This window comes from Caretta caretta, chromosome 16 (genome assembly GCF_965140235.1).
Source record: "Caretta caretta isolate rCarCar2 chromosome 16, rCarCar1.hap1, whole genome shotgun sequence".
Lineage (NCBI taxonomy): Eukaryota > Metazoa > Chordata > Testudines > Cheloniidae > Caretta > Caretta caretta.
The window spans coordinates 18679618-18704443 of NC_134221.1; the positions used below are offsets into that span (position 1 = coordinate 18679618).

General features: G+C 43.9%; 1 protein-coding gene across 3 annotated transcripts in view; it reads left to right on the top strand.

The window, feature by feature from the left end:
- Positions 1 to 11391, top strand: part of COL5A1 (collagen type V alpha 1 chain) — a 252466-nt gene extending 241075 nt beyond the window's left edge. For all 3 annotated transcript variants that reach the window (XM_048822900.2, XM_048822901.2, XM_075120566.1), the window contains exon 66: positions 8655 to 11391. In XM_048822900.2, the coding sequence (XP_048678857.1) occupies positions 8655 to 8801 (147 nt within the window). In that variant the 3' untranslated portion in view covers positions 8802 to 11391. The remainder of the gene's footprint in view (positions 1 to 8654) is intronic.
- Positions 11392 to 24826: the final 13435 nt, after the last annotated feature.

The window sequence follows — 24826 nt, forward strand, 5'->3', positions numbered from 1 at the left end:
ACCTACCACATAGAAGTCTTTCAATTCTTCTTTAATTAAGTATTTTGGAAGCAGTTTATTTTATAGTTACACAATGGTATGATTCCACAGAGGAGTGAAGTCTGTAAATCTATCCTGAAAGGCTGGGGTTTGGGAGCATGCAGTGGAAAAACCAGAGCCAACTTCCCAGAGTGGGGAGTGGTATTGTGATGAATTTGTACATCTGAAGCATGCAAGCCTGGTGATATTTGATCAGCCTCCTGATTTAAAAGGATTGTGTTACCATGTACCTCTACTGCATGACTTCATTCTTAAAATTGACAAAGGATCTAGGAAGCGAGGGTTCAGTTAGTTCAATGCTTGAAGCCTTTCCCCTGGTAATAGGGCAATCCTACACAAGGCCTAATCCTGTAGGAAGGATGATTCCAGTGGTTGGGGCACTGGCCTGGGACATATGAGACTTAGGTTCAGTTCCCTGCTCTATCATGGCACCCTGTGTGACCAGGCACCCTGTGTGATCAGGAACAAGTTTCTCTGGGTGTCAGTATCCCATCTGTAAAATGGGGATAATAGCAGTAATAAGTAAAAGATTGTGAGGTGTTCCAAAACTATTTTAATAGGGATCATTGAAGTACCTTAGAGAGAGAGATTATGGAGGCAAAATTTCCACTGGAGAAAAGAATTGGAAATATAGGTGCCTAAATTTAACCACAAAAATAGCACGCACCTTGCCTGCATTTGTGTATAAGCAGGTATTGGTGCAAGTAAATTGAGTTGTGATTCACCCAGATGTAGGTATGCATGTTTGCCGTTTGTGCATGTAATTGTGGGATTTGTGTTTGCACATATTTTGCAGGCTCATCTTAGATTCTAAGGGCCTGATTTTCAAGAGTTCAGGCCAGATTTTTAAGTTTCACTACCCAAAAAATTCAGGCCAAATTTTTAAAAACTCAGCTCTTTCTTTGATAGCTAAAGCAGTGGACGTGTTGTTCCTTGACTTTAGCAAAGCTTTTGATACGGTCTCCCACAGTATTCTTGCCAACAATTAAAGAAGTATGGGCTGGATGAATGGACGATAAGGTGGATAGAAAGCTGTCTAGATTGTCGGGCTCAGCAGGTAGTGATCAATGGCTCCATGTCTAGTTGGCAGCTGGTATCAAGTGGAGTGCCCCAGGGGTCGGTCCTGGGGCCGGTTTTGTTCAATATCTTCATTAATGATCTGGAGGATGGTGTGGATTGCACCCTCAGCAAGTTTGCGGATGATACTAAACTGGGAGGAGTGGTAGATACGCTGGAGGGCAGGGATAGGATACAGAGGGCCCTAGACAAATTGGAGGATTGGGCCAAAAGAAATCTGATGAGATTCAAGAAGGACAAGTGCAGAGTCCTGCACTTAGGACGGAAGAATCCCATGCACCGCTACAGACTAGGGACCGAATGGCTAGGCAGCAGTTCTGCAGAAAAGGACCTAGGGGTTTCAGTGGACGAGAAGCTGGATATGAGTCAGCAGTGTGCCGTTGTTGCCAAGAAGGCCAATGGCATTTTGGGATGTATATGTAGGGGCATAGCGAGCAGATCAAGGGACGTGATCGTTCCCCTCTATTCGACATTGATGACGCCTCATCTGGAGTACTGTGTCCAGTTTTGGGCCCCACACTGCAAGAAGGATGTGGAAAAATGGGAAACCTCCAGCAGAGGGCAACAAAAATGATTAGGGGACTGGAACACATGACTTATGAGGAGAGGCTGAGGGAACTGGGATTGTTTAGTTTGTGGAAGAGAAGAATGAGGGGGGATTTGATAGCTGCTTTCAACTACCTGAAAGGGGGTTCCAAAGAGGATGGATCTAGACTGTTCTGGAGCTGCAGCTAGAAAGAGATGTCAAGAGTAACAAGAAGGGTTTCTTCAGGTATGTTGGCAACAAGAAGAAAGCCAAGGAAAGTGTGGGCCCCTTACTGAATGAGGGAGGCAACCTAGTGACAGAGGATGTGGAAAAAGCTAATGTACTCAATGCTTTTTTTGCCTCTGTTTTCACTAACAAGATCAGCTCCCAGACTGCTGCGCTGGGCATCACAAAATGGGGAAGAGATGGACAGCCCTCTGTGGAGATAGAGGTGGTTAGGGACTATTTAGAAAAGCTGGACGTGCACAAGTCCATGGGGCCGGACGAGTTGCATCCGAGAGTGCTGAATTAATTGGCGGCTGTGATTGCAGAGCCATTGGCCATTATCTTTGAAAACTCGTGGCGAACGGGGGAAGTCCCGGTTGACTGGCACTACATTAGCCTTTTTCCAATCTTTAAAAAAGGGAAGAAGGAGGATCCAGGGAACTACAGGCCAGTCAGCCTCACCTCAGTCCCTGGAAAAATCATGGAGCAGGTCCTCAAAGAATCAATCCTGAAGCACTTGCATGAGAGGAAAGTGATCAGGAACAGCCAGCATGGATTCACCAAGGGAAGGTCATGCCTGACTAATCTAATTGCCTTTTATGATGAGATTACTGGTTCTGTGGATGAAGGGAAAGCAGTGGATGTATTGTTTCTTGACTTTAGCAAAGCTTTTGACACGGTCTCCCACAGTATTCTTGTCAGCAAGTTAAGGAAGTATGGGCTGGATGAATGCACTATAAGGTGGGTAGAAAGCTGGCTAGATTGTCGGGCTCAACGGGTAGTTATCAATGGCTCCATGTCTAGTTGGCAGCCGGTATCAAGTGGAGTGCCCCAAGGGTCGGTCCTGGGGCCGGTTTTGTTCAATATCTTCATAAATGATCTGGAGGATGGTGTGGATTGCACTCTCAGCAAATTTGCGGATGATACTAAACTGGGAGGAGTGGTAGATACGCTGGAGGGGAGGGATAGGATACAGAAGGACCTAGACAAATTGGGGGATTGGGCCAAAAGAAATCTGATGAGGTTCAATAAGGATAAGTGCAGGGTCCTGCACTTAGGATGGAAGAATCCAATGCACCGCTACAGACTAGGGACCGAATGGCTAGGCAGCAGTTCTGCGGAAAAGGACCTAGGGGTGACAGTGGACGAGAAGCTGGATATGAGTCAGCAGTGTGCCCTTGTTGCCAAGAAGGCCAGTGGCATTTTGGGATGTATAAGTAAGGGCATAGCGAGCAGATCGAGGGACGTGATCGTTCCCCTCTATTCGACATTGGTGAGGCCTCATCTGGAGTACTGTGTCCAGTTTTGGGCCCCTCACTACAAGAAGGATGTGGATAAATTGGAGAGAGTCCAGCGAAGGGCAACAAAAATGATTAGGGGTCTAGAACACATGACTTATGAGGAGAGGCTGAGGGAGCTGGGATTGTTTAGCCTGCAGAAGAGAAGAATGAGGGGGGATTTGATAGCTGCTTTCAACTACCTGAAAGGGGGTTCCAAAGAGGATGGCTGTAGACTGTTCTCAATGGTAGCAGATGACAGAACGAGGAGTAATGGTCTCAAGTTGCAGTGGGGGAGGTTTAGATTGGATATTAGGAAAAACTTTTTCACTAAGAGGGTGGTGAAACACTGGAATGCGTTACCTAGGGAGGTGGTAGAATCTCCTTCCTTAGAGGTTTTTAAGGTCAGGCTTGACAAAGCCCTGGCTGGGATGATTTAACTGGGAATTGGTCCTGCTTCGAGCAGGGGGTTGAACTAGATGACCTTCAGGGGTCCCTTCCAACCCTGATATTCTATGATTCTATGATTCTCAGTGGTAGCGGATGCCAGAACGAGGAGTAATGGTCTCAAGTTGCAGTGGAGGAGGTTTAGGTTGGATATTAGGAAAAAAAATTTCACTAGGAGGGTGGCGTTACCTAGGGAGGTGATGGAATCTCCTTCCTTAGAAGTTTTTAAGGTCAGGCTTGACAAAGCCCTGGCTGGGATGATTTAGTTGGGGATTGGTCCTGCTTTGAGCAGGGGGTTGGACTAGATGACCTCCTGAGGTCCCTTCCAACCCTGATATTCTATGAGTCTAAATAAGGGCCAGATTTTCAAAGGTGTATTTTTTAACCTAACTGGGAGCTGAGCACCTCTGAAAATCTGGAATCTAGTTTTAGGCACTGAGCCCTTCTGAAAATTGCAGCTACCTGTCTGGAAAAATTGGTGTAATGTTTGCCAATTCAGTTCATGCTGGGACCCAGGTTCCTAAGGCTCAGACATATGCAAAACCTCTCCTCCCGCCACTGGGATGATCAAAATCCACAGGACTAAAAGAAAAAAAGAAAATATTGAGACGTCTAAGGGAGTGAACCCTTCATAGAATTTAAGAGATTAAGTCGAACTCCATTTGGAAGCCGGAGTGTTTTTGCTACAGAAGCATGGATGGAAAATTCAATTAGAGTCACTCATTCTCTTAATGCTGCTGCAGAGAGATGAAGAGTGCTCATCCCATAGCTGAAAACACTCAGAAGCCACAAGGGGAAGTTTATTCTCAAGTATTTCATATCTCTTGACAATATGATGTGCCTTAGAAAAATCACCCCCCATCTCACCTTTCCGTACTAAGTCTCAGGGAAGCTGGAAGAGCATGCATCCCAGATTTAAAAGTCCATATGCTTGATGAAAAACATTACAGTTAGAAATTATTTTGCTCGGGTGGCCTACGTTTTCTACATTCCTGTTCCCGTGTTCTTTCTGTAGCTGCGGATATTTGCAGGAAAACAGGCCCTCTTAAGAGTTTATTTGCCTCTGTTGTTGTTTGTTACCAGAAACTGTAACATAACCTGTTATTAGAGCAATCCGTTTGGATGTCACAAATGGAAGAATATGGGGCTGAATAAACAGCAAGAGCACAAGGGATTGTGACTGGTGGCTATCGTTACCACTGCAGTAGCACCTAGAGACTCTGAATGAGATTGAGGATTTATTGTGCTAACCGCTACACAGACACTAAGAGACGCTCGCCGGCCCAAAGAGCTTACAGTCTAAATAGACAAATTGTGGGAACAGAAATGGGCACAGAGAGGTAAAGTGACTTGTCCAAGGTCATAAAGCAAGACAGTCGCAGAGTCAGGAATCGAACCTGAGTCTTCTGAGTCCCAGTTATGTGGCCTATCCATTGGACCACACAGCCCCTGGAGAGATGGGTCTTCAAAGGTTAAGTCTCAGATTAAATTGTGCTGTGCTACCGTACTTGAAAAGAGTGCAAAAAAGAGAAACTAGTCAAAACAGAATGGGCCGGATCCTGAGCCGGTGTAAATCTCCAGGCTCCCTTGACTTCAGTGAGACTATGTCAGTTTACTCCAACCAGGCACCTGGCCCCATTCTTTTTTTTTCAGTTTCTCAGGCTGCACCTACAGCAAAGATTATTATAACATGTTATTTATGACTTGTTCCACGCCCAGAGGTGCGCTAGGCTCCTGGCCGATGGGGCGGACATGGTCCCTGCCCCAGAGACCTTGCACTCTAAATATACGTCTACACCTATGGAGGCCTAAAGGGGACGGACAGTGCACACCCAACTCGCACAGGTATAGCTGGCAGCATAGACGGGGAGGCTGAGCTTCGGTAAGTCGAGTAGTGTGCCCTACACGCCTTGCTCCCCAGAGTACAGACCCTACACGGCTCTCTACGCGCCCAAGCAATGCCTCCTACGTCCACACCGCTGTTTTTAGTAGGGTAGCGTCCCGCTGCCTCCTTCCTGCCAGAGCCTTCCCTCACCCACCGCCGTGAAAGTCTCCAGCAGCAGGGAGCTCAGAGCCTTTCCCCACTGCCTTCCCCATGCCAGATCCTTTCACTGTGGCATGGAGCTGCACGAGCCTTGCGTGCTGCCATGTAGACGTAGCCTGTTGGTCTGGATTTGGTAAATTTCCTTAGTCTTCATGACTCGGGCTTGGGAATGTCACTCCTGCTCTGCAACATCCACCATTTCCAAATCCATACATCTGAACCTAAGTGCCATGGCTGCTATTCAGCCACTCATGTCAGAGCCAGCCAGTCCCTGGGTATCTGCGGGTGCAGGGAGCCAGGACACAGTCTACACACCTGTGAGGCTTTAAATGGTGCATGAACTTGTGGTCATCTTCTGCACAGGGTGAATTTCATCCTGCACAGCACTGGGCACCCTCAACGCACATTGATTTCATGGGAGTTGAGGGCACTCCATTCCTTGCAGAAACAGGCCACAGGCTTGCTAAGGCGAAGCTCCCAAGTTCTTAAATACAATTTTTGCCAGAGTTAGGCCAGCAAGGATTGGGTCCTAGCAATAATGGCTCTCTAAGCAATGTGGCCTTGTTGCAGAGTTCCTGTGGAAGCTGATCAAGTGCACACTCCTGCCATGATTCATTCTGTTACAGCGAATACCAAAGGAATTCCAGTGCTAATGTTTGGGCCATTACTTGAATGTGTTTTCACTGGTCTTATAGCCCCTTTTTGGTTGCTGTGATATAGCCTGTCCTTCCGAGACACATGAATCAGAGGACACGGTAGAGCCAAAAAAAAGCCCCTCCATAAATTCACTGGTCTATGCAGTTTTGTATGCCCGTGGGTGCACTTCTGCCCCTCTGATAATTATTTATATTTCGGAAATAACTGTGTGGCCAGCAGGCATGATAAAAAGTCAACATCACCTTGCAAATTCCATCAGACTTTAAATGTGGTCTTTTTTTGTTGCGCTTGGATAATAGTCAAACTAATACATTTCAATTAAATTGCACACATTTGCTCAACATCCCACGAGCATCCTCAGGGAGTTAAAACAACAATACTGCAGCCACAACAATTTTACTAGTCTCCTGTCCCAGCCCTGGTATGTGCTGAAGACTGGGGTAACGTCTCTGCATGCACTCAGCGGCTGCTTAGGCTTCTCCAGAGTCATTTTTCATGACAGTAACCGCTCCCTGTTTTTGTTGAATGGAAATGAATCACCCCATACAATTGTGTGTGTCAAGGACAGTGGAACATATATATTCAGGGTAGGTATATATATTCTATTAATGAGTCTTGGAGCTGGTGAATAGCCTGGCCCCTTTTCCCTTTTAGAATGTGCTTGGTTTAACCTCTGTAGAAATAATCCACAGCGCAACTGCAAAGAATCCCCACAGTCTGGCCAAAGATTTTTGAAACTGGGTTGCCTCCCTTTTTGGATGACCGACAAGGATGCTCAACACTTTCTGCAAATCGGGTCCTTTAAGGTTTCTTTCATAGGGACCTCCCAAAAATGGAGGCACAGAATCATGAGTCACTTCTAAAAATCTTGGCCTGAGTCAGTGTTCACTGCTTTGTTTTTCACCTCCCCCACTCCTTATGTGTCATCCATATTCCAGTTTCCCCCCTATGTTAACCATTCCTTCTCATTTCCTATTTTAACCTCTACGCTTGTCCGGTGCTGGATGAGGCAATCTTCATGGCTTCTTCTGGCCTGGAGTAGAGAGATCCTAACTAGAGCTGGTCAAAACTTGGACTGCCCAGTTTGTGTGAAATTTTGTCACTTTGAAATTTATTTTCATTCCAGTTTGGAACAAATCCAAATAGTTTTGAAATTTCCCATAAACCAAAAGTTCTGGGGAAAAAAGTGTTTAAAAAAATTTTCATTTTGAAATTTCAGATTTCAGAATGACACTTTGAGTTTTGTGGCTTTTTTCGTTTTATATTTTTATTTTTACATTATTTCATGGCATGTCAGTAGTATAATATGTATGACAATAATATGCACTATTATCCCTGTAATGTCATCGTATGGCACAATAGTTAAAATATTTTATTTGCTGATAGGTTGGTACAAATGCACACTTAGCTATTTACTGACATGATATTTGTTTCCATTGGAGGCACAAATGTACTCAGCAGAGCAATTGTATTAATGTATTGCATTCAGACACTGAGCCCAGTTCATTCCTGCTGCAAGCAGGTGCGGTTGCATTTACTTGGTGAAATTCCACCTGCTTATATCTGGGCTGAATTTGGTACAATCATCTCCATGTGCCGGGTAAGCCACCCAGTATGGCTTACGATTACCATGAGGCTCATTCATACACTTGGGTTACTTTAGCATTAATAAAAAGAAAAGGAGTACTTGTGGCACCTTAGAGACTAACCAGTTTATTTGAGCATAAGCTTTCATGAGCTACAGCTCACTTCATCGGATGCATAAAAGTGGAAAATGCAGTGAGGATGTTTTTATACACACAGATCATGAAAAAATGGGTGTTTATCACTTCAAAAGGTTTTCTCTCCCCCCACCCCACTCTTCTGCTGGTAATAGCTCATCTTAAGTGATCACTCTCCTTACAATGTGTATGATAATCAAGGTGGGCCATTTCCAGCACAAATCCAGGTTTTCTCTCCCCCCACCCCACTCTCCTGCTGGTAATAGCTTATCTAAAGTGATCACTCTCCTTACAATGTGTATGATACTCAAGGTAGGCCCTTTCCAGCACAAATCCAGGGTTTAACAAGAACGTCTGGGCGGGGGGGGGGGGAAGGAAAAAACGAGGGGAAACAGGTTTTTCCTATTATAAAAACATCCTCACTGCATTTTCCACTTTTATTCATCCGATGAAGTGTGCTGTAGCTCACGAAAGCTTATACTCAAATAAATTGGTTAGTTTCGAAGGTGCCACAAGTCCTCCTTTTCTCTTTGCGAATACTGACTCACACGGCTGCTCCTCTGAAACCTGTCATTTAGTATTAATGACACTATTAGCTCATCTGAGTTCCTTTTTTTTTATCCCCCCTTCCCTCTTATTAGACAAAGAAAGGCTATCAAAAGACTATCCTGGAGGTCAACACACCCAAAGTAGAGCAAGTACCTATCGTTGACATCCTGTTCAATGACTTCGGAGAAGCGTCACAGAAATTTGGATTCGAGGTGGGACCAGCTTGCTTCATGGGCTAAGGAGCCACCTGGAAACGAGTCTCCAAATGAGCAACCGCGTAACCTCATTGCGCCATTTAAAAAAAAATTGTCACATGCACGTGCTGAAACTGGACAGTGATGGGTTAAAATTTTTTTGGGGGGGTTTGTTTTGTTTCTTGTTTTGCCTGAGTTCCACTGCGCCACTGCGCCCATGCCTACCGAATCCACACCAAAGGGAGGGAGAACCATTCCCACGGCAGGCTCAGAATCACATGACCTAAACACACCACGGTGGCAAAGCAACCTTCCAAACCGGTCAAGGGCTACAGTACATTTTTCTGCATGCTCCTTTTCACGACCACCGGCGGACTGAACTTCCTCCACTCGGATGCACAGAAATTAGCACAGGTCAAAGACTTTCTTGCCATGAAACTACAGCAAGTGCTTGTTTATGGATTTTTTTTTTTTTAAAGAAAAACTTGAAACTATGTTTTCAACTTGACCTTGAAATCATGTGAGAATTCTGGGCCTGATCCAGTCCCCATTGAAGTCAAGGATTGCCTTTCTGTTGATTTCAGTGGGCTTTGGATAAAGCCCATAAATTAGACTTAAATGGTCATTTCCAGAATGTTTAGTTTCTCCATTTAATTATTTTCACAAAAATTAACAACCCGTATCAGTGAATTTGACAGTGTAAAGTCACTCTGTACATCTCCTTACCATGTATTAAAGGTGCTTATATTTTTGTATGTTTGTAAGTAAATATTTGTATTGTATATTATTTTAAATGTTAAATGTTTTTGGCTTCAAAACATGCATGTGACCCTGTCTGTAAAAGAACAACCTTTCTCACCAGCACCCCACACAAACAAACAACCTAGAAAGGGGAGCAGTTAAGGTTACTTCTATTGTTTGTGTCCACGTCAAGGATCTTGCCAACATCTACAGCACATCCTTAAGTATGTCCGTAATCAATGGAACTACTTGTGCTTAAAGTTAAGAATGTACATAAGTGTTGGCAGGATCAAGGCCCAAATTAGCAGTGATCAGTCCACACCCACAAATGAATTTCAAGATCATTTTAAAAGTCACACAACTTGGATGGAGAAGTTTTGATGCAAAATTAAATATATATTTTGTGCCACTTTCTGAGAGTCCTGTTTGTAAAACCCTGATTTGGAAAATCAGAGTCCCGTCTGGTTCTTTGCCTTTTTGTACACTCACCTTGATTTTTTTTTCTTTATTGTTTTAATTCCATTCCAAATGGCAGATTGCACATGGCAGGGAAATCCGCTTCCCCCCCACCTTAAAAATAAAATTAAAAAAAAAAAGGTGCTTTTTATTTTTACATTTCTCTTTGTGGTGCTATCTATTTTACTAACTAATACAACACTGGTGATCCCCTGCCATTGACCAATCTCCCAGCGTTCTTTGCTTTAGCCACTTTCAACACAGACTGCAAACGTTTGCTACAGTCTTTGATATAAATGCATGCTACCCTCATATTTGTTATGTAGAAGAGCTGCTTCTTTTCTTTAAGTGTATTATGGTAGCTTATATGGCCCATGTAGAAAGTATTAAATGTGCTTACTTGGTTTGTTGTTGTTTTTAAGAACCTTCATACACTTTATATGGTGGTAATTATGCCAGATTGTACTCAGTCGCTGAATTTTTGTGGTGCTAATTTATGTATTTGTTCAATGTACTGAAGTGAAGATGAAACTGCCCAATTGTCTTTCTTGTTTGCTGCCTCAGCTGTAATTGCTGACAAAACAGCTCAGAGAGCAAAAGAGAGAGAGGAGAATGTGCAAATTTCCTTTGTCTTCCCACATGGCTGGCAGGAAGGCTCTTCACTTAGCATTAGGCAATTCAGATTGCAACCTGCAGATATATTGGTTTTCCCCAACTGTTTTCTCGTTTGGGTCACTGCTGGAAAACAAATATTACAGGCGATTATTTGGCCTGGGGTATGGCCATGTGCTTCAGCCAAGGGGGGGTGTATCATGGTAAAGGAAATGACATCACATTTACTGTGAATAGAAGCCTATATATGATGTCCTTTCCCCTCACCCCCCATCCTAAGCAAAGGAAAGAAAAATTTGATCCAAGGGAGGTAAGCAAAGTATGCCGAGACCGTCAGTCAGTCGCAGTGCTAGGGGAATAAACAAGAAGCTGTGACATTGCAACGGGTTGCGGTGCTTTTCATTCCGTGAGAGCCGGTGTAAACGTATCCTTGTTTTTTTCCAGTTAGGAATAAAAGGTGCTATCCAAGGAAATCACATACAAAACCAGTAAGGCAGAGCAATCACATCTATGTATTATAGATCAGAATTCAGATTCCAATTGAACAAGTGGGAATCTCAAACCTGTTGCGCATTCATCTCTTCAATAAAAAAAGCCATATAGAGTTACACACACACCGGTGATTCTGTCTAGGTCATGTGATTCTGTTATGAATTCTCATCAAGGGAGCTTTTTTTTTTTTTTAACTTCATGTCTTTGCTTTTTCTTAAATTCCTCTGTTGAATACTACGAAGTGTTGTAATTGTACTGAAGTTCCAAACTCTTCCAATTCCCCCCGACCACTTAGCTATGGTATATTGCAATAAAATTACTTCTTGTATTTGCAGACTTTCTTTTTGTGTAATTTTATTTCCCCCACCCTTTAATATATATATGACTTGAACAAATGTTGATAAGAAAAATAAAACCTATGGAAAAAAAAGTTTTTAGTGCATAAGGCCCTTTTTTAAAAATATACTGTCAAATGACACATTGTACATTTCTTCAAAGTCCAATAAACATGTCATAAAATTTCAGTGTAATGCCCGTAAGAGGTATTTTTAAATATTTTAAACCTGTGTAATAAAGGAATAAATGTAATAGATTTTTTCAATAAATCAAGTTTACTGTTTCCACCTAACCCAACGTGATGTGAATGTCTTCTTGAAGTACAGCATGATTTCCCCACACACCCTTCTGCTCAGTGAAGTGTGAGGAGTTCAGCAGAGGAGTGGAAGAGGGCTCACAATAATATATGCTGTAAAATAGAAAATCAAGCTCTTCAGAGAGATCATTTGGAATTCCAGACGTCCAATATCTTTTTGCCGAGCAACTGAAAGTGACCCAACAGTCGGAGAAGACAACATGAGGCATTTCAGATGGTAGTACTTTGCTAAGGTGGCAGTATGGCCTATTGGCTGTTATTCTATGAATTATAGTACCCCAGAAATGTACTAGGTGCTTTGTAGAGGATGAAGGAGGGCCTGGCTTATCTCAAGTGCTGCATTTGTTTAATATCTGGTACAGGGCCTGATTTAACAAAAGGTATTTAGGCACCTAAAGATGCAGTTAGGTGCCTGGTAGGATTTTCAAAACTGCCTGGGTTCCTAAATAACCATGGCCATAAGATTGGCCCACAGCCATGATCAGAGGTCTATATCCAGCGCTTGCAGGAGGATGGGCTCAGAGACCTGGTACGGTCGATCTTTTCTGTCTCTAACTCTTATATTGGTTGAAATAAAATCCTCCGAGTGCTAGAACTGCCAAGTTTCTCACGTTGGCTTTTCTAAATATGAAAGCCGGGTCTCAGAGGTTCCCCAGCACTGTCAAAGATATAGTGAGCGATTTTTAAAATGCTGCAGCAGCTTAGAAGCACAATTCCTACTGGATGTTAATAGGTACATCTACCCTGGGTGGGGAGGAAGCCATGACAGTGAGTCTGGGTCAACTGGATATAAACTGGCCAAATTTTAGACTTGAAATTAGACAAAGGTTGCGAACCATCAGAGGAGTAAAGTTCTGGAACGGTCTTCCAAGGGGAGCAGTGGGAGCAAAAGACATATCTGGCTTCAAGACTAAGCTTGATAAGTTTATGGAGGAGATGGTATGATGGGATAGCCTAATTTTGGCAATTAATTGATCTTTGACTATTAGCGGTAAATATGCCCAATGGCCTGTGATAGGATATTAGATGGGGTGGGATCCGTGTTACTACAGAGAATTCTTTCCTGGGTGTCTGGCTGATGAGTCTTTCCCACATGCTCAGAGTTCAGCTGATCGCCATATTTGGGGTCAGGAAGGAATTTTCCTCCAGGGCAGATTGGCAGAGGCCCTGGGGGTTTTTCGCCTTCCTCTGCAGCGTGGGGCACGGATCACTTGCTGGAGGATTCTCTGCACCTTGAAGTCTTTAAACCACGATTTGAGGACTTCAGTAGCTCAGACATAGGTTAGGGGTTTGTTATAGGAGTGTGTGTGTGGTGGGGGGTGAGATTCTGTGGCCTGCGTTGTGCAGGAGGTCAGAATAGATTATCATAATGGTCCCTTCTGACCTAAAAGTCTATGATTCTATGAACTGACTTGAGCTCACGGGGTCAAACTTTGGGGCTAAAACTACCAGTGTAGCTGTTCCAGCTTGGGCTCTGAAACCTGGAGTGGTAGGTGGATCTCAGAGCCCGAGCAGGAACATATACACTGTTGTATTTAGCCCCATAGTGTGACCCTGCAAGCCTGAGTCAGTGGCCCTGGGCTCAGATTTGCTGCTGCAGCTTTTTATTTGTATTTTATTTTGTTGGCAATGTTGATGTACCCAACGGAGTTTGTGCTTCCAAATCACTCAGGTGCTTCTAAAAGCCTTGCCCAGAAGAGTCTGCACAGTGCTGATCAGGGTTACAATCAGGAGAGTCATCTGTTCAGCTAAGCCTTGATCCTGTGAGGTGCCCACAGCTCTCCACTCTCATTGAGCTCTGGGAGCTGAGCGCACACAGCACTTCACAAGAGTGCATAACACTTTGCACAGTTTGTAACCGGAGAGACTTCAAATATCACTGGAAAGGGGGTGGGCTTCTACAGTGAAATGCAGGTACTGCAGCTGAAGCTTCCTGAGTGGCCCCAGCTGGCCCTTACACTCTCCCCCGTAGTCATTACTGCTTCAATAATAAGACAGGCAAGATGGTTTTGAGGACCGGCTTCCGGAAATCAAGGTTGAATTCCCAGATCTTTTGTTTTTCCTGTGTGTCTTTTGGGTAAGTCTCTCTGTGTTTTGGTTCCTCACCTGAAAAACGTGCACAGTAATACCTCCTTTCTCCAACCCTTTGTGCTATAATCGGAGACAAAAACTGCTCAAACTCAATGGGGCCCTGATCTGGGTTGGGATGCACAGACACTACTGGAATTAATTAACAAAGGAACTAATCTGACTTAGGTCATTCAGCAGCCAAACACATTATTTACCTCTGCTCACGCCTTTTTAGTAGGTTATCACTTGTTCCGCAGCCAGAAGTCACAGCAATAATGGCACCCAAAGAGTATTAACCTTGCTTCCAAAGGCATTCTAGATCCTTTTTAATTAACGTTCTCATCAAGACATCAATTCAGAACACTCTACAGCAAAACTCAGTTAGTTCTCAGACTGCAGTTGTTCCCTTTTAGCATCAAGAGGGTTGGGTTTTGTTTGTTTTGTTTCGCATTTTCGTGTTTGGCTTCAAGGATGTGTAAAAAGATTACTCTATGTACAAAAACAGGTTTAATGGGTTATACCTAGTTGTTATACCGGGGAAACAACAGCTACTGCTGCTAAGGTTTAGATTGCTGGGTTTCAAAAATGCTTCTTGGCAAGACTATGTGGCTTGCGTTGCTGTCCCTCAGGTCACGTGGAAAGATGCCATCTCCTTAGAAACTTGCCCTTGGTTGTAATGTACTCCTTTTTGAACCAAGGTGTTTATATATCTGTATGAACCATCTTAGAGCAAAAGCTTAACTCAGGGTTTAGGTGAAACTTCAAGATGGCTCTTCCTTTATCCAAATTGGTTTGCTGATCCCTACTTTACAAGCAGTAAAACTTTGCAACTTGTAGCAAACACTTATTTGCAAATACCTCAAGGTCTAAGAGTTGGACTCTGTGGGCAGGGCCTTTGATCTACAGGTTAGGAAAAGTTTCAGAGTAGCAGCCATGTTAGTCTGTATCTGCAAAAAGAAAAGGAGTATTTGTGGCACCTTAGAGACTAACACATTTATTTGAGCATAAGCTTTCGTGGGCTAAAACCCACTTCATCCACTGCATGCATCTGATGAAGTGGGTTTTAGCCCACAAAAGCTTATGCTCAAATAAATTTGTTCATCTCTAAGGTGCCACAAGGACTCCTCGTTCTCTTAGGTTAGGAAAAAGTCTCCCAAGATTCTGTTGCTTAAGATCCAAAAGAGGATTTGAGCGTGTCAGGGAGCTGACAAGTGTGGGAAAGAGATGGAATAAGTCTCATGACTTTTCTTGTTACACAGCCTCCAGAATTTGGTGCTATCGTTACAAAAAAATAGTTACCTTTTGCAGAGTAAAATTGTTGCCCTATTAAATGGAACACTCAGGTTAACCGGTGGCAGGATCTATAACAAGAAAGAATTTATTGCTGCAATCAATCAGTCTTGTGTGTCCAAATTTGAAGTGGGAAAGGGGCTTGGATAAACAGCGTTAGGTTATCACTTGTTCCGCAGCCAGAAGTCACAGCAATAATGGCACCCAAAGAGTATTAACCTTGCTTCCAAAGGCATTCTAGATCCTTGGATAAACAGCGTTGGCAATTTCCTCTTCCTCCCCATGAGGAAGAGCAAAACAGTATGAGCCATAGAAAAGCTTCTCTGGCACTCTGTGTATGATCTGAGGAATTATTCTTCTCCCGCAGCCCCAGTCGCTTCCCGATTTGCCTTGTGCACAGACTGCTGAATCTAGAAGCAGGACTTGGCTCTAATTTTAGCTGGGTCATTGTAATTTTCACTGTGAATGGATCAGTGCTCAGTTGCCTGCAGCCAGATGTGCCCAGTGCACCAGCCTGAAGGAAGAGTAGCTGAAGAAAGCTCCCATCACTCTCCTCTCAAACTCATGTAGCCTGCTCGGACTCCAAGGTGCCATGACACAAGATTCACAGCGCTGCACCTGGGCAGAGGTTTTCCATGAGCACAGGTACACGTCACTTCCCCTGCTCCTGTCCAGCACCTCATTTGTTTGAGAGTCACAAAGAGGTGCTTTAAAAGGGACAACTTTAGCTGGGCATTCACCAGGGAGAATGAAATGGAGACCTAAAGGGAAGTTTAGTAGCTGTATTTCTACACTGGCACTTGGAGTACAAAGGCAGAGTAATGTGTGGGTATTCCAGGGAGGATCTGCACAGGGAGTGGCTGCTAAAAGCTTGCAGGCACTTACTCCGTTTGGAAGGAAGTAAATGGCAGAATTTGCCCTGGGTGGGGGGGAGGAAGAGGGTAGACAGCAAAGCGTTCCCTGTAGCTGTGAAAAATAAGGGGCATGACATTCTGCCCCCTTGTTAACTTAGGGCTTGGCTACACTTGCGAGTGACAGCACAATAAAGGAGCCCCGGGCGCACTCGCCCACTACCCGTCCACACTGGCGAGGCACGTCGAGCGCTCTGACTCCATGGCTACAGCGCTGCTGGTCCTCTACCTCGGCGAGTGGGATAACGTTTGCTGCGCCCCCGCTGGAGCGCCGCGGCACCAGGGTGAATGAGGTGTTGCTCTAGTGCGCTCTGATCAGCCTCCGGAAACGTCCCATAATCCCCTTAAGTCAAGTGGCCAGTCTTGTCATTGTTTGGAATCGGCTGTAGGAATGCGGAAATGCCCTTTCAAAGCTCCGTTTCTGACAGCCGGCTGCTTATCTGCTCCGGGACAAAGCAACCATTAGTGTGGGGTGCTGTGTGTGAGCGAGAGAGAGGCAGGAGGGTGAGGGGGGTCTGCTGCTGTCTGAACTTACAAGACAGCATGCTAACACGCTCTCAGCCCCCCAAAAACACACGCTCTCTCCCCCCACATACACACAACACACTCCCTGTCACACTCCACCCCCCCCATTTGAAAAGCACGTTGCAGCCACTTGCATGCTGGGATAGCTACCACAATGCACCGCTCCCAATACCGCTGCAAGGGCCGCAAATGTGGCCACACCCGTGCGCTTGAAGCTGTCAGTGTGGACAGACTGCAGCGCTTTCTCTACTGCGCTCTCCGAAGGCTGGTTTAACTCAAAGCGCTCTACATCTGCAAGGGTAGCCATGCCCTTAGCGTATTTCACCAGAGCTTAGAGAGCCTAGTTAAAATCAGGACCACATTGTGCTAGACTGTGTACAAACACATAGTGAGAGACAGCACTCCCCATCTAAACAGAGAAGACAAAGGAGGGGAGGGGAGGGGAAATTGAGGCACAGGGCAGCAAAGTGACTTGCCCGAAGTCACACCACAAAACTGTGTGATAGAGTCAGGGACTAAAGCCCAGGTTTCCTAGCCCCTGCTTTAACCACAAGGCTCACCTTCCTCCTTATGTGATGGCTCCCACACCCAATAAAAGGGAGGCACTGGAGGTGAGGGATACTGCCCCCATCTTAGGTGCACTAGCAGTGGTATCATGTGGTATACAGATCTCTTGGGGTTCAGTGAAAGGAGCCCCATTACTATTATTATCCTCTTTCTACCAGCAGCACCTCTAGGAAGAGGCCTAACTGAACCAGACAAGGGGAGGTAAATTAAATCCCAGCAAGGGTTTTCAGAGTCAGGGCAGGGAAACATGCCCAGCTGGGAATTAATTAGGTACAGCTGAGCCTCATTAGACTCCAAATGCCCTTTAAAAGAGGCAGAGGAAAGATGGGTGCTTTTATTTAGAAGGCACGATAGCAACTGCTAGGAACAAAGAGCTTCTCTGGGTCTATTTTTTTTTTAATTCCTAGATAACTCTGGGCTTTCTTGTAGGTCAGGATTTTAAGCTGTGTGAAATGGAGGTGGCCAGAGACTGTTATGGCCTTTTGTGTGTTCTGATTGTATAAGGGCCTTATAGAAATGAAGCAGAAACACTCTGGGAGGGTGACCTTAGTTTGCTAGGCAGAGGTCTCTGATGGAGTTTCTCTCCAGCTGCTTGGCCCCTGACTCTGCCTTGAGTGCTGATGGGGAATTACTCTAGCAGGGGCAGGGAAACCTAATGTGTCTTGTAGCAACTACAGGGGAATTTTCAACAGACAAGATGAAATGAACTCTGTTGGAATTTGTCTTGGGCATGAGGATTATCCCTTAGTCCTGGCAATCCCAAAGGTTCAAAATTAAAAATAAAAGGTGGGTGTGTTTTTTTGTTTTTTTGAATAGCAAGTTCTTTGTAGTTGTCAGCTGGTTTCTGAGCCTTTAGGGATCCCAGCTTCAAGGTTTTCTTTGCAAGCACAAGGGCTCAAACGGTAATTCTTGTCCTGAGCCCTTCTGCTCCGATTTCCACTGGAAGCCACTTAGAAACCCATTTCTAAAACAGCTCTGCTGTAGCTGTGGAGGCTCTGAACCATTTATCAAACCAGGTGACATCACCCCTGAACGAGAGCTGGAGCCGCTGTGGGAAGCCGCAGCAGTGTTTCTGGTAGCAGGCCAGGGGCATCAATAATACAGATGTGTTCCACGCTGGAGGGGGGAAGCGAAGAGGGAATGGTGGCTTGCTGAATCTGAACAGAGGAAATAAAGGTGGAGGGTGTGCAGAGATGGAGGGGTAAATCAAACCAAGCCAAATCTAAGCCTGCTCAGCCATGCAACATAATTAGCAGCACTGAAACAGAGCCAGGCCAGCAAGGTTAATGCAGCTGCTGTTGCAAATAAGCCACTTCCAGAGGAATAACCACAACTTCTCTATCGCCCCATGCAGCCGCAGCTCTGCTATACCAAATGCACACTATCAGGGACTGGGGCAGCGGGAGGGGCGTGAAATCTAATCAGGGAACAGATCTAAACGAGGCACAGCGAAGACTATCCCCATCAAAGCTGCTGCTGCTTTTTAGAAACCACTTGGGCTAAACGCTCCTCTCACTGAGGCTGGTGTAAATCAGGAGCGTTCGACTGGAGCCAGCGATGTGGGTGCTAAATCAAGCAGAGGGAGGCTAGCGACAGCAGGCAGGGCATTTGTTTTTATCTTTCTGATGCTCAATTGTTAGAGAGAGAGGAGGAAAAAGATTTTTTTTTTTTTAAAGAAAAAGCTTTTTCCAGCCTACAAATGAGCATGATTTAATTGTCTCTTTTCTTATCTTGCCACAAACTATTCAACGCTAGTGTAGCCCAAACCAGATAGTCCCTATTCCACCTAAGCTAGGAAGCGTTTGAAAGAGACCTTGTACTTCAATTAACAAAGTTGTCATTTGTATTACAGTAGCACCCAGAAAACTCATTCAAACATCAGGGCCGGTTTGTGCTAGGTGCTGCATAGACAAATAACAAGGACTGTGCCTACCCCAGAAAGCTTGCCAGGGGGCCAAGGCAGTCAACGGGGCGGTGCTTTGCAATAGACCGTGTTGCTACTTGAGGATATTTGTTCCTAGGATGGGAGAGGCAATTCTCAGATTTGTTTTCCTAAAGTCTGGATTAGTCTCTAGATATGTCCAATGTTCAGGTTTAGAACTACGCTTTTCACTATATATTATGTAGGGCTGGTGATGTGTCTCGGACAACCCTAATACAAGCAGTGGGGTTTCTAAAGTGCCCAAACTGACAGAACTTTCTCCAGGACAAATGGGTCAAAACCAAAGCTTAGGGCTCAGGGTCGAAAGAAATATTTTGGACATCGGGGTCCTGGCACATGAGAACCTAACTGTGAAACTGACCAAAAACGAGTGAAACTGCCTAGTTTATTTTCATTTTTCAAGCTGAATCATGAGAAAAAGGGCTCAGATTGAAAGCTCTTTGGTGCAGGGATCAGGCCTTTTTTGTATTTGCTGTGTACTCCAAAGGTGCTGTCAAAAGAGAGGAAATCTATGGCAATATAATAACAATGCAAACGAAAAGAAACAGATGTTGAAAATTAAATTAGGTTTTTAAAATTATTTGCTTTCATTAGCTAAGGGTCTTTTCTTTCTGTAACACAAGGAAAGCTGTGGTTAAAACACAGGAGATCTGGGTTCGAAGTTTGTCTCGGACGCGGATTCTCTGTGAGACCTTGGTAAAATCACTTAATCACTCTGTGCCTCGGTTTCCCATCTGAAACATGAGGATTATATTTCCCTTCCTCAGAAGGGTGATGGGGTCATAGAGGAACCCAGGTAGACTGCTTTTAAAAAAAATATATGGAGTGAAGTCTGGGCTCTCTAAAGTCAATGGCAAAACTCCCACTCATTTCAGTGGCGCCAGGATTCCATCTGTGGCTTTTAACCTCCCAGGCAATATCCCTTCAACTATGGGGTATTGCTCTGACTTTTGCAGACATTCAGGGTACATCTACACTGCAAGTGTTAGTAGAACTCAAGTTAGCAGACCCTGGGTGTGTTAACTTCGGGCTTGAGTGTCTGCACTCATTTCTAACGCCAGATTAGGAACTGTTGAACCCTAGGTCCCAATCTGGTGCTCCAGCATCTACATTGCATTGTGTGGGCCAAGTCCAACCACCCATACCATAGACTGCTTAGTGTCCCCCAAATGTGGCCGGTTAGCCCTTGGTTCATGGGGCACTGTGGGAAAACTAAATTGTCCAGTGGACAAAATAAGTCAGCCCGTGGGATACTTTTGGCAGACTTGCAAAGCAGAAGTTCATGGTACTGTGTCTATGCTGCAAAGCAGTAGGGCTTGAACCTGAGTTCTGGCTTAACTCAGGCTCAGACCTCCACCCCTTGCGGTCCTGGGATCCTGGGTCCGAGCCCTGGGTTATTATGATTTGTGTTTGGCTTGAGTTTGAATTCGAACTCTGTTCTTACACTGCAGTGTAGACACACCCTCATGGTCCTTTCATCCTTTGATCTGGGCAGGGACTTCTGCATGGATGCAGGTGCCAGGCCAGGATTCTCGGGAGTGGTGTGCAGTAACAACCCAGCATATGTCTGTAAGACAGACGCCCACATCGTACAAAGGATGATTGGATCAGGACTGTTCAAAGTGAAGGGTTCCATCTGTCCCAATGCCTGCATTGCAGATCCAGAGCAGTGGTACTCTGTTACAGAGCTGGCATTTGAGTTGCTTTCTCTTTTCCCAAATACAGCTCCCTATTTATATTGCTGCACTGGACAACTGCAGTACTTTACCTGCATTCAGGTAAGCCCTTGTAAGAACTGGTATGCAAGCGTTTAAAGTGTCAGCTGTACCATGGCCTTATAGTGAAGAAAGAGGAGAAATGAAGTCACAGCTCCAGAACATACCGCTGACAGTCCAACATGTGCAATGCGTGGGAACTGTGATGATTGCATCCTGTTGTCTCTCTAAGCTGAGACAGCTTCAGCTGAAATGAGCCAAATACTATTATTAACTCACTAACTCATGTTCTGCCTCCCAGCTCTTTAAATACCTGTAATTATTTGAAACTGGCCTACGGATAAAAATAAAAATTGGTAAAAGGGAAGTTGTGTTGATGGTTAAGTTGGATGGAATATCAGGACTCTTGAATTTTATTCCTGATTTGCTGGGTAGATTTATGCAAATAGACACTGAACCTGTAAAATCGATGTCTCTAATAATCGCAGGAAGAGGCTGGGCTAAGAGCTGAGCTAATTTTTTCTGGAGGAAAATGCAGATTAGGCACCACTGAAATGTTTTGTAAATTTGTGCTGATTTCACTGATTTTTTTCTGATTTTTTTTTTAAAGAAACAGACCTGGTTTTTTGTTTTGACGCTTTCTAACCTCAATGGTTTGGATTTTTTTTGACTTGAAACAACTTTTTTGGTTTCAAAATTTCATTTAATTTTCAAAAATTCAAAACCATTTTAAAAGGGTCAAAATGAAACATTTCACTTTTCTCAAAATGAAACATTTTGTTCGCCCCCAAATGTGGTGGGGTGTTTTGTTTTTTTCCAGCTTTTCGACTTGCTGAAAATTTTCATTTTGCGGCCAACCCCAAACGACGTTTCAAACTTCTAAAATGGTCAATGAATGGGAAAGTCCCTTATTCCCCAAGTTCTAGCTGAGCTTCCTTAATGTTCTTAAAGCACTTTGAGATGCTCAGTTGAAAAGTGGTGTAAAAATGACAAGTAATATTGATAAGGTGGAACTAGAGGGGACAAGAAAAGTACTTTAAAACCTACAGAATATGTTTAGTATTTTGTAAACTGTGGCTTTCATGTGTTTTGTAAACTGTGGCTTTCACATGTTTCATGTGTTTATTCCCCTAACCAGAAGGAGCGGAATGGGGAAAAAGGGAGAATATCTTTCCAATATCAGCTGACCTGTGTAGCATCTTTCCTTCCACAATGGGTTCAATACTGCAATTCTATTTTTACTGACTTTCTAATCATATCAACTGATATTTCCAAAACCCCTACAAGATACTGTCTATGAACTGCAATGAGAGAGAAAATGGTGAAGACGGGTATCGGCAGACCACCGCCATCTGTAAATGAAGCTGTAGGCCTATTAGTGATGGAAAATACAGCCCTGACAAAACATGCCCCATGTTTTTCAACACCTGACAGAATGGCAGTGCCCTGTAAAAATTCATAACTTTGCCCTTTCTGCTAATGGGACACTCCTCTGCACATGCTCACCTGTTCCCGGATTTAAAAAAACAAAACAAACAAACAAAACTGGATCTAAAACAGTGAAGACAAATTAAACTAGGGTTTTCATGTGTGTATATAAAGTTCTTTACCATTTAATTTCCTGGAAGAAGTGCCACAGTTAATGTGTGTACAACAAAACTAATTAAGGACAGTTTAACTATTGTTTACATTTCTGGTAGCACCTCTTCTGTTTGCTCTGTTTTGCTCTTCTGTTTGTTCTGCTCTTCTGTTACAGGAGTGCTCTGCAGCTGTCTGTGTGTAAATAGTTAAGATGCCAGTAAATAGCACACAGGAACATGTGGGTGGGTTTTGTAAGACCAATAAGACTTGTGCATTGCAAATAGCTCCCTCTGGCTGCCCTTTACCGCTTCTCAAATGTAAACGTGTATCAATGAAGTAATTAAAATTTAACCAGCTGTAGAGTGGAGGATAGCAATCAGGTGGATGATGATAGGAAAGGGAGATTATGGTCAAAATTTTACTCCTACTTAGAGCTTGTCAGGAGCCTGATTCTCCATTTCACAGGAAATGTTGCCATTTCAAAATGTTTTCCCTTCCTAAATGGAATGAAGGCACAAAAAGGTGATATTTCCCCCCAAAATTAAATTCTGAAAAAAAGCAAAAAAATTGTTTGGGGTCAATCAGAACATTTCATTTTGATCAAATCAAAACATTTTCTTCTGATTTTGACCTTTTACATCTTTAAAAAGATTGTTATAAAAATAGAGCAGTTTTTTAACCAAAAAAGTATTGAAATGTTCCATTCCAAAAACATTGAAACAGGGTGTTTCAACATTATCAAAACCCTTCCTTTTCCTTTCAGAGCGCAATTTTGTCAAAATTGATGCTTTTAAAAATGTTTTGATATTGATGAAAATGAATTTTTTTGGTTGATAAACCATTTCAATGAAAATTTTCTGACCCCCTCTATTCCTACTCTTGTGTCCACACATGGCAGCCAGAACCCTGTTTTCTTTTTTAAGTGTTTATACAGAAGACCCACATCTTATAAACTACTCCGCTTTAAGGATGACTGGGGGAGTCAGCTGTGTCGGGAGTTGAACCTGTCATTCCAGGGTATCTAGGTATTCCAGCCCTGGCTGAATGAGTTGCTTTGTGGCTCCATCTCTCATAAGGTCTCTGTAATTCAACAGAGCTTCACATGGATCCTCATAATATTCCATGAGAGAATATGCTGCTGGCCTGGAGGTAGAGAGAGAGAGTTTGCTCCATGTGCCTGGCACACTAAGCAGTAGTACACAGCTTGTTATATTATAAGAGTGGGTTTCTCTGAAGGTTCCTTACAGTTCTTTGAGGAATGAATAATTCCTTCTCTAACCATTCCTCCTGGACGCTGGCAAACCTATTTTGGAGAATATGTCCGTTTTTACCAGGGGATGAAGTGGACTTCCTGCAATCTAGCAACGGCTCTCCCCAGGCAAAACTCATCTCTCTGGCAATAACAACGAGCTCTCTTGCATCCCTCTAGCACATGCATGAGCAGGACTGAAGAAGTATTTTAGCAGAAGAGACCTCTTTTGAAAGATGGGTTGCAGCAGTGAGACTCAGCATCCGGTTGATTCTTGCATCACTTTATATTACGTATTGTGTATATATACATATATATTATTATTTTGTCCTGCTGCTAAAAGCATTGGATTAAGACTAGAGCCATCATATGGGAAAGGCAAGCAAGATGTCTGTGGCAGGCACAGGTTCTATCCTGCTTAGTCTACCCCTTACAATTAAAACTCATGTTTTAGGCCTTCGTCCTTTCCCATCATCATCTCTTCAAGCCTCCCTAACACTCACTCCACCCCTTTCAAGACCAAACAAAATGCGGCCACTAAAATGATCTTCCTTGCCTATCATCTGAACCACATCGCTTTCCAATTTCACCAGCTCTCGCTTCTTCACGGCATCTGACACACACTTCTTATCAGCTCGGTATGACTTCACCCCTCCCCCCGCCTTATCTGCCCTTGTTTCCTTTCCAGAGCTATTTCATGCAGACAACTTTACACACACACACACTCTCTCTCTCTCTCTCTCTCTCACTCAATGGGAGTTGCTCGCAGGTAACCAAGAGCTGAAATGGCCATTTGGCTCTACCCAGACTGGTGCATTTCCTGTTCTCATTGGCGCTCATAACTTTGGAGGGGATGCTCAGAGATCACTGAGAGCTGAATCTGGGCCACTGTTTGAAGAATCCTGTTATAACTCTGCCCTGTGGACTGCTCCATTTATTTCCCTTTTTTCTCCCTTCTCTGTCACACGGCATACTTCTAAGGCAGCAAGTGGGAAGCTATGTGTTATCATATAATTATCCATAAATCAGCATGTCATCACATGAGGGCCTTTTCTTTTTTGAGACAAAAATGAGACAAAAAACCTTCAACTCAGGTTGTCATAACCAATTGGAAATCATTAGGCCTGGGCTGATGATTTCAACAGCTGTCAATAGCTTTTTAACCAATGCCACTTTCTTGCCATTAGGCAATGGTACATGAAATTTCAGAGCTTTTACAAGGCACCTGATTTAATCTGAGGTTTTAATTCAGCTGGGAGGTTCTGAT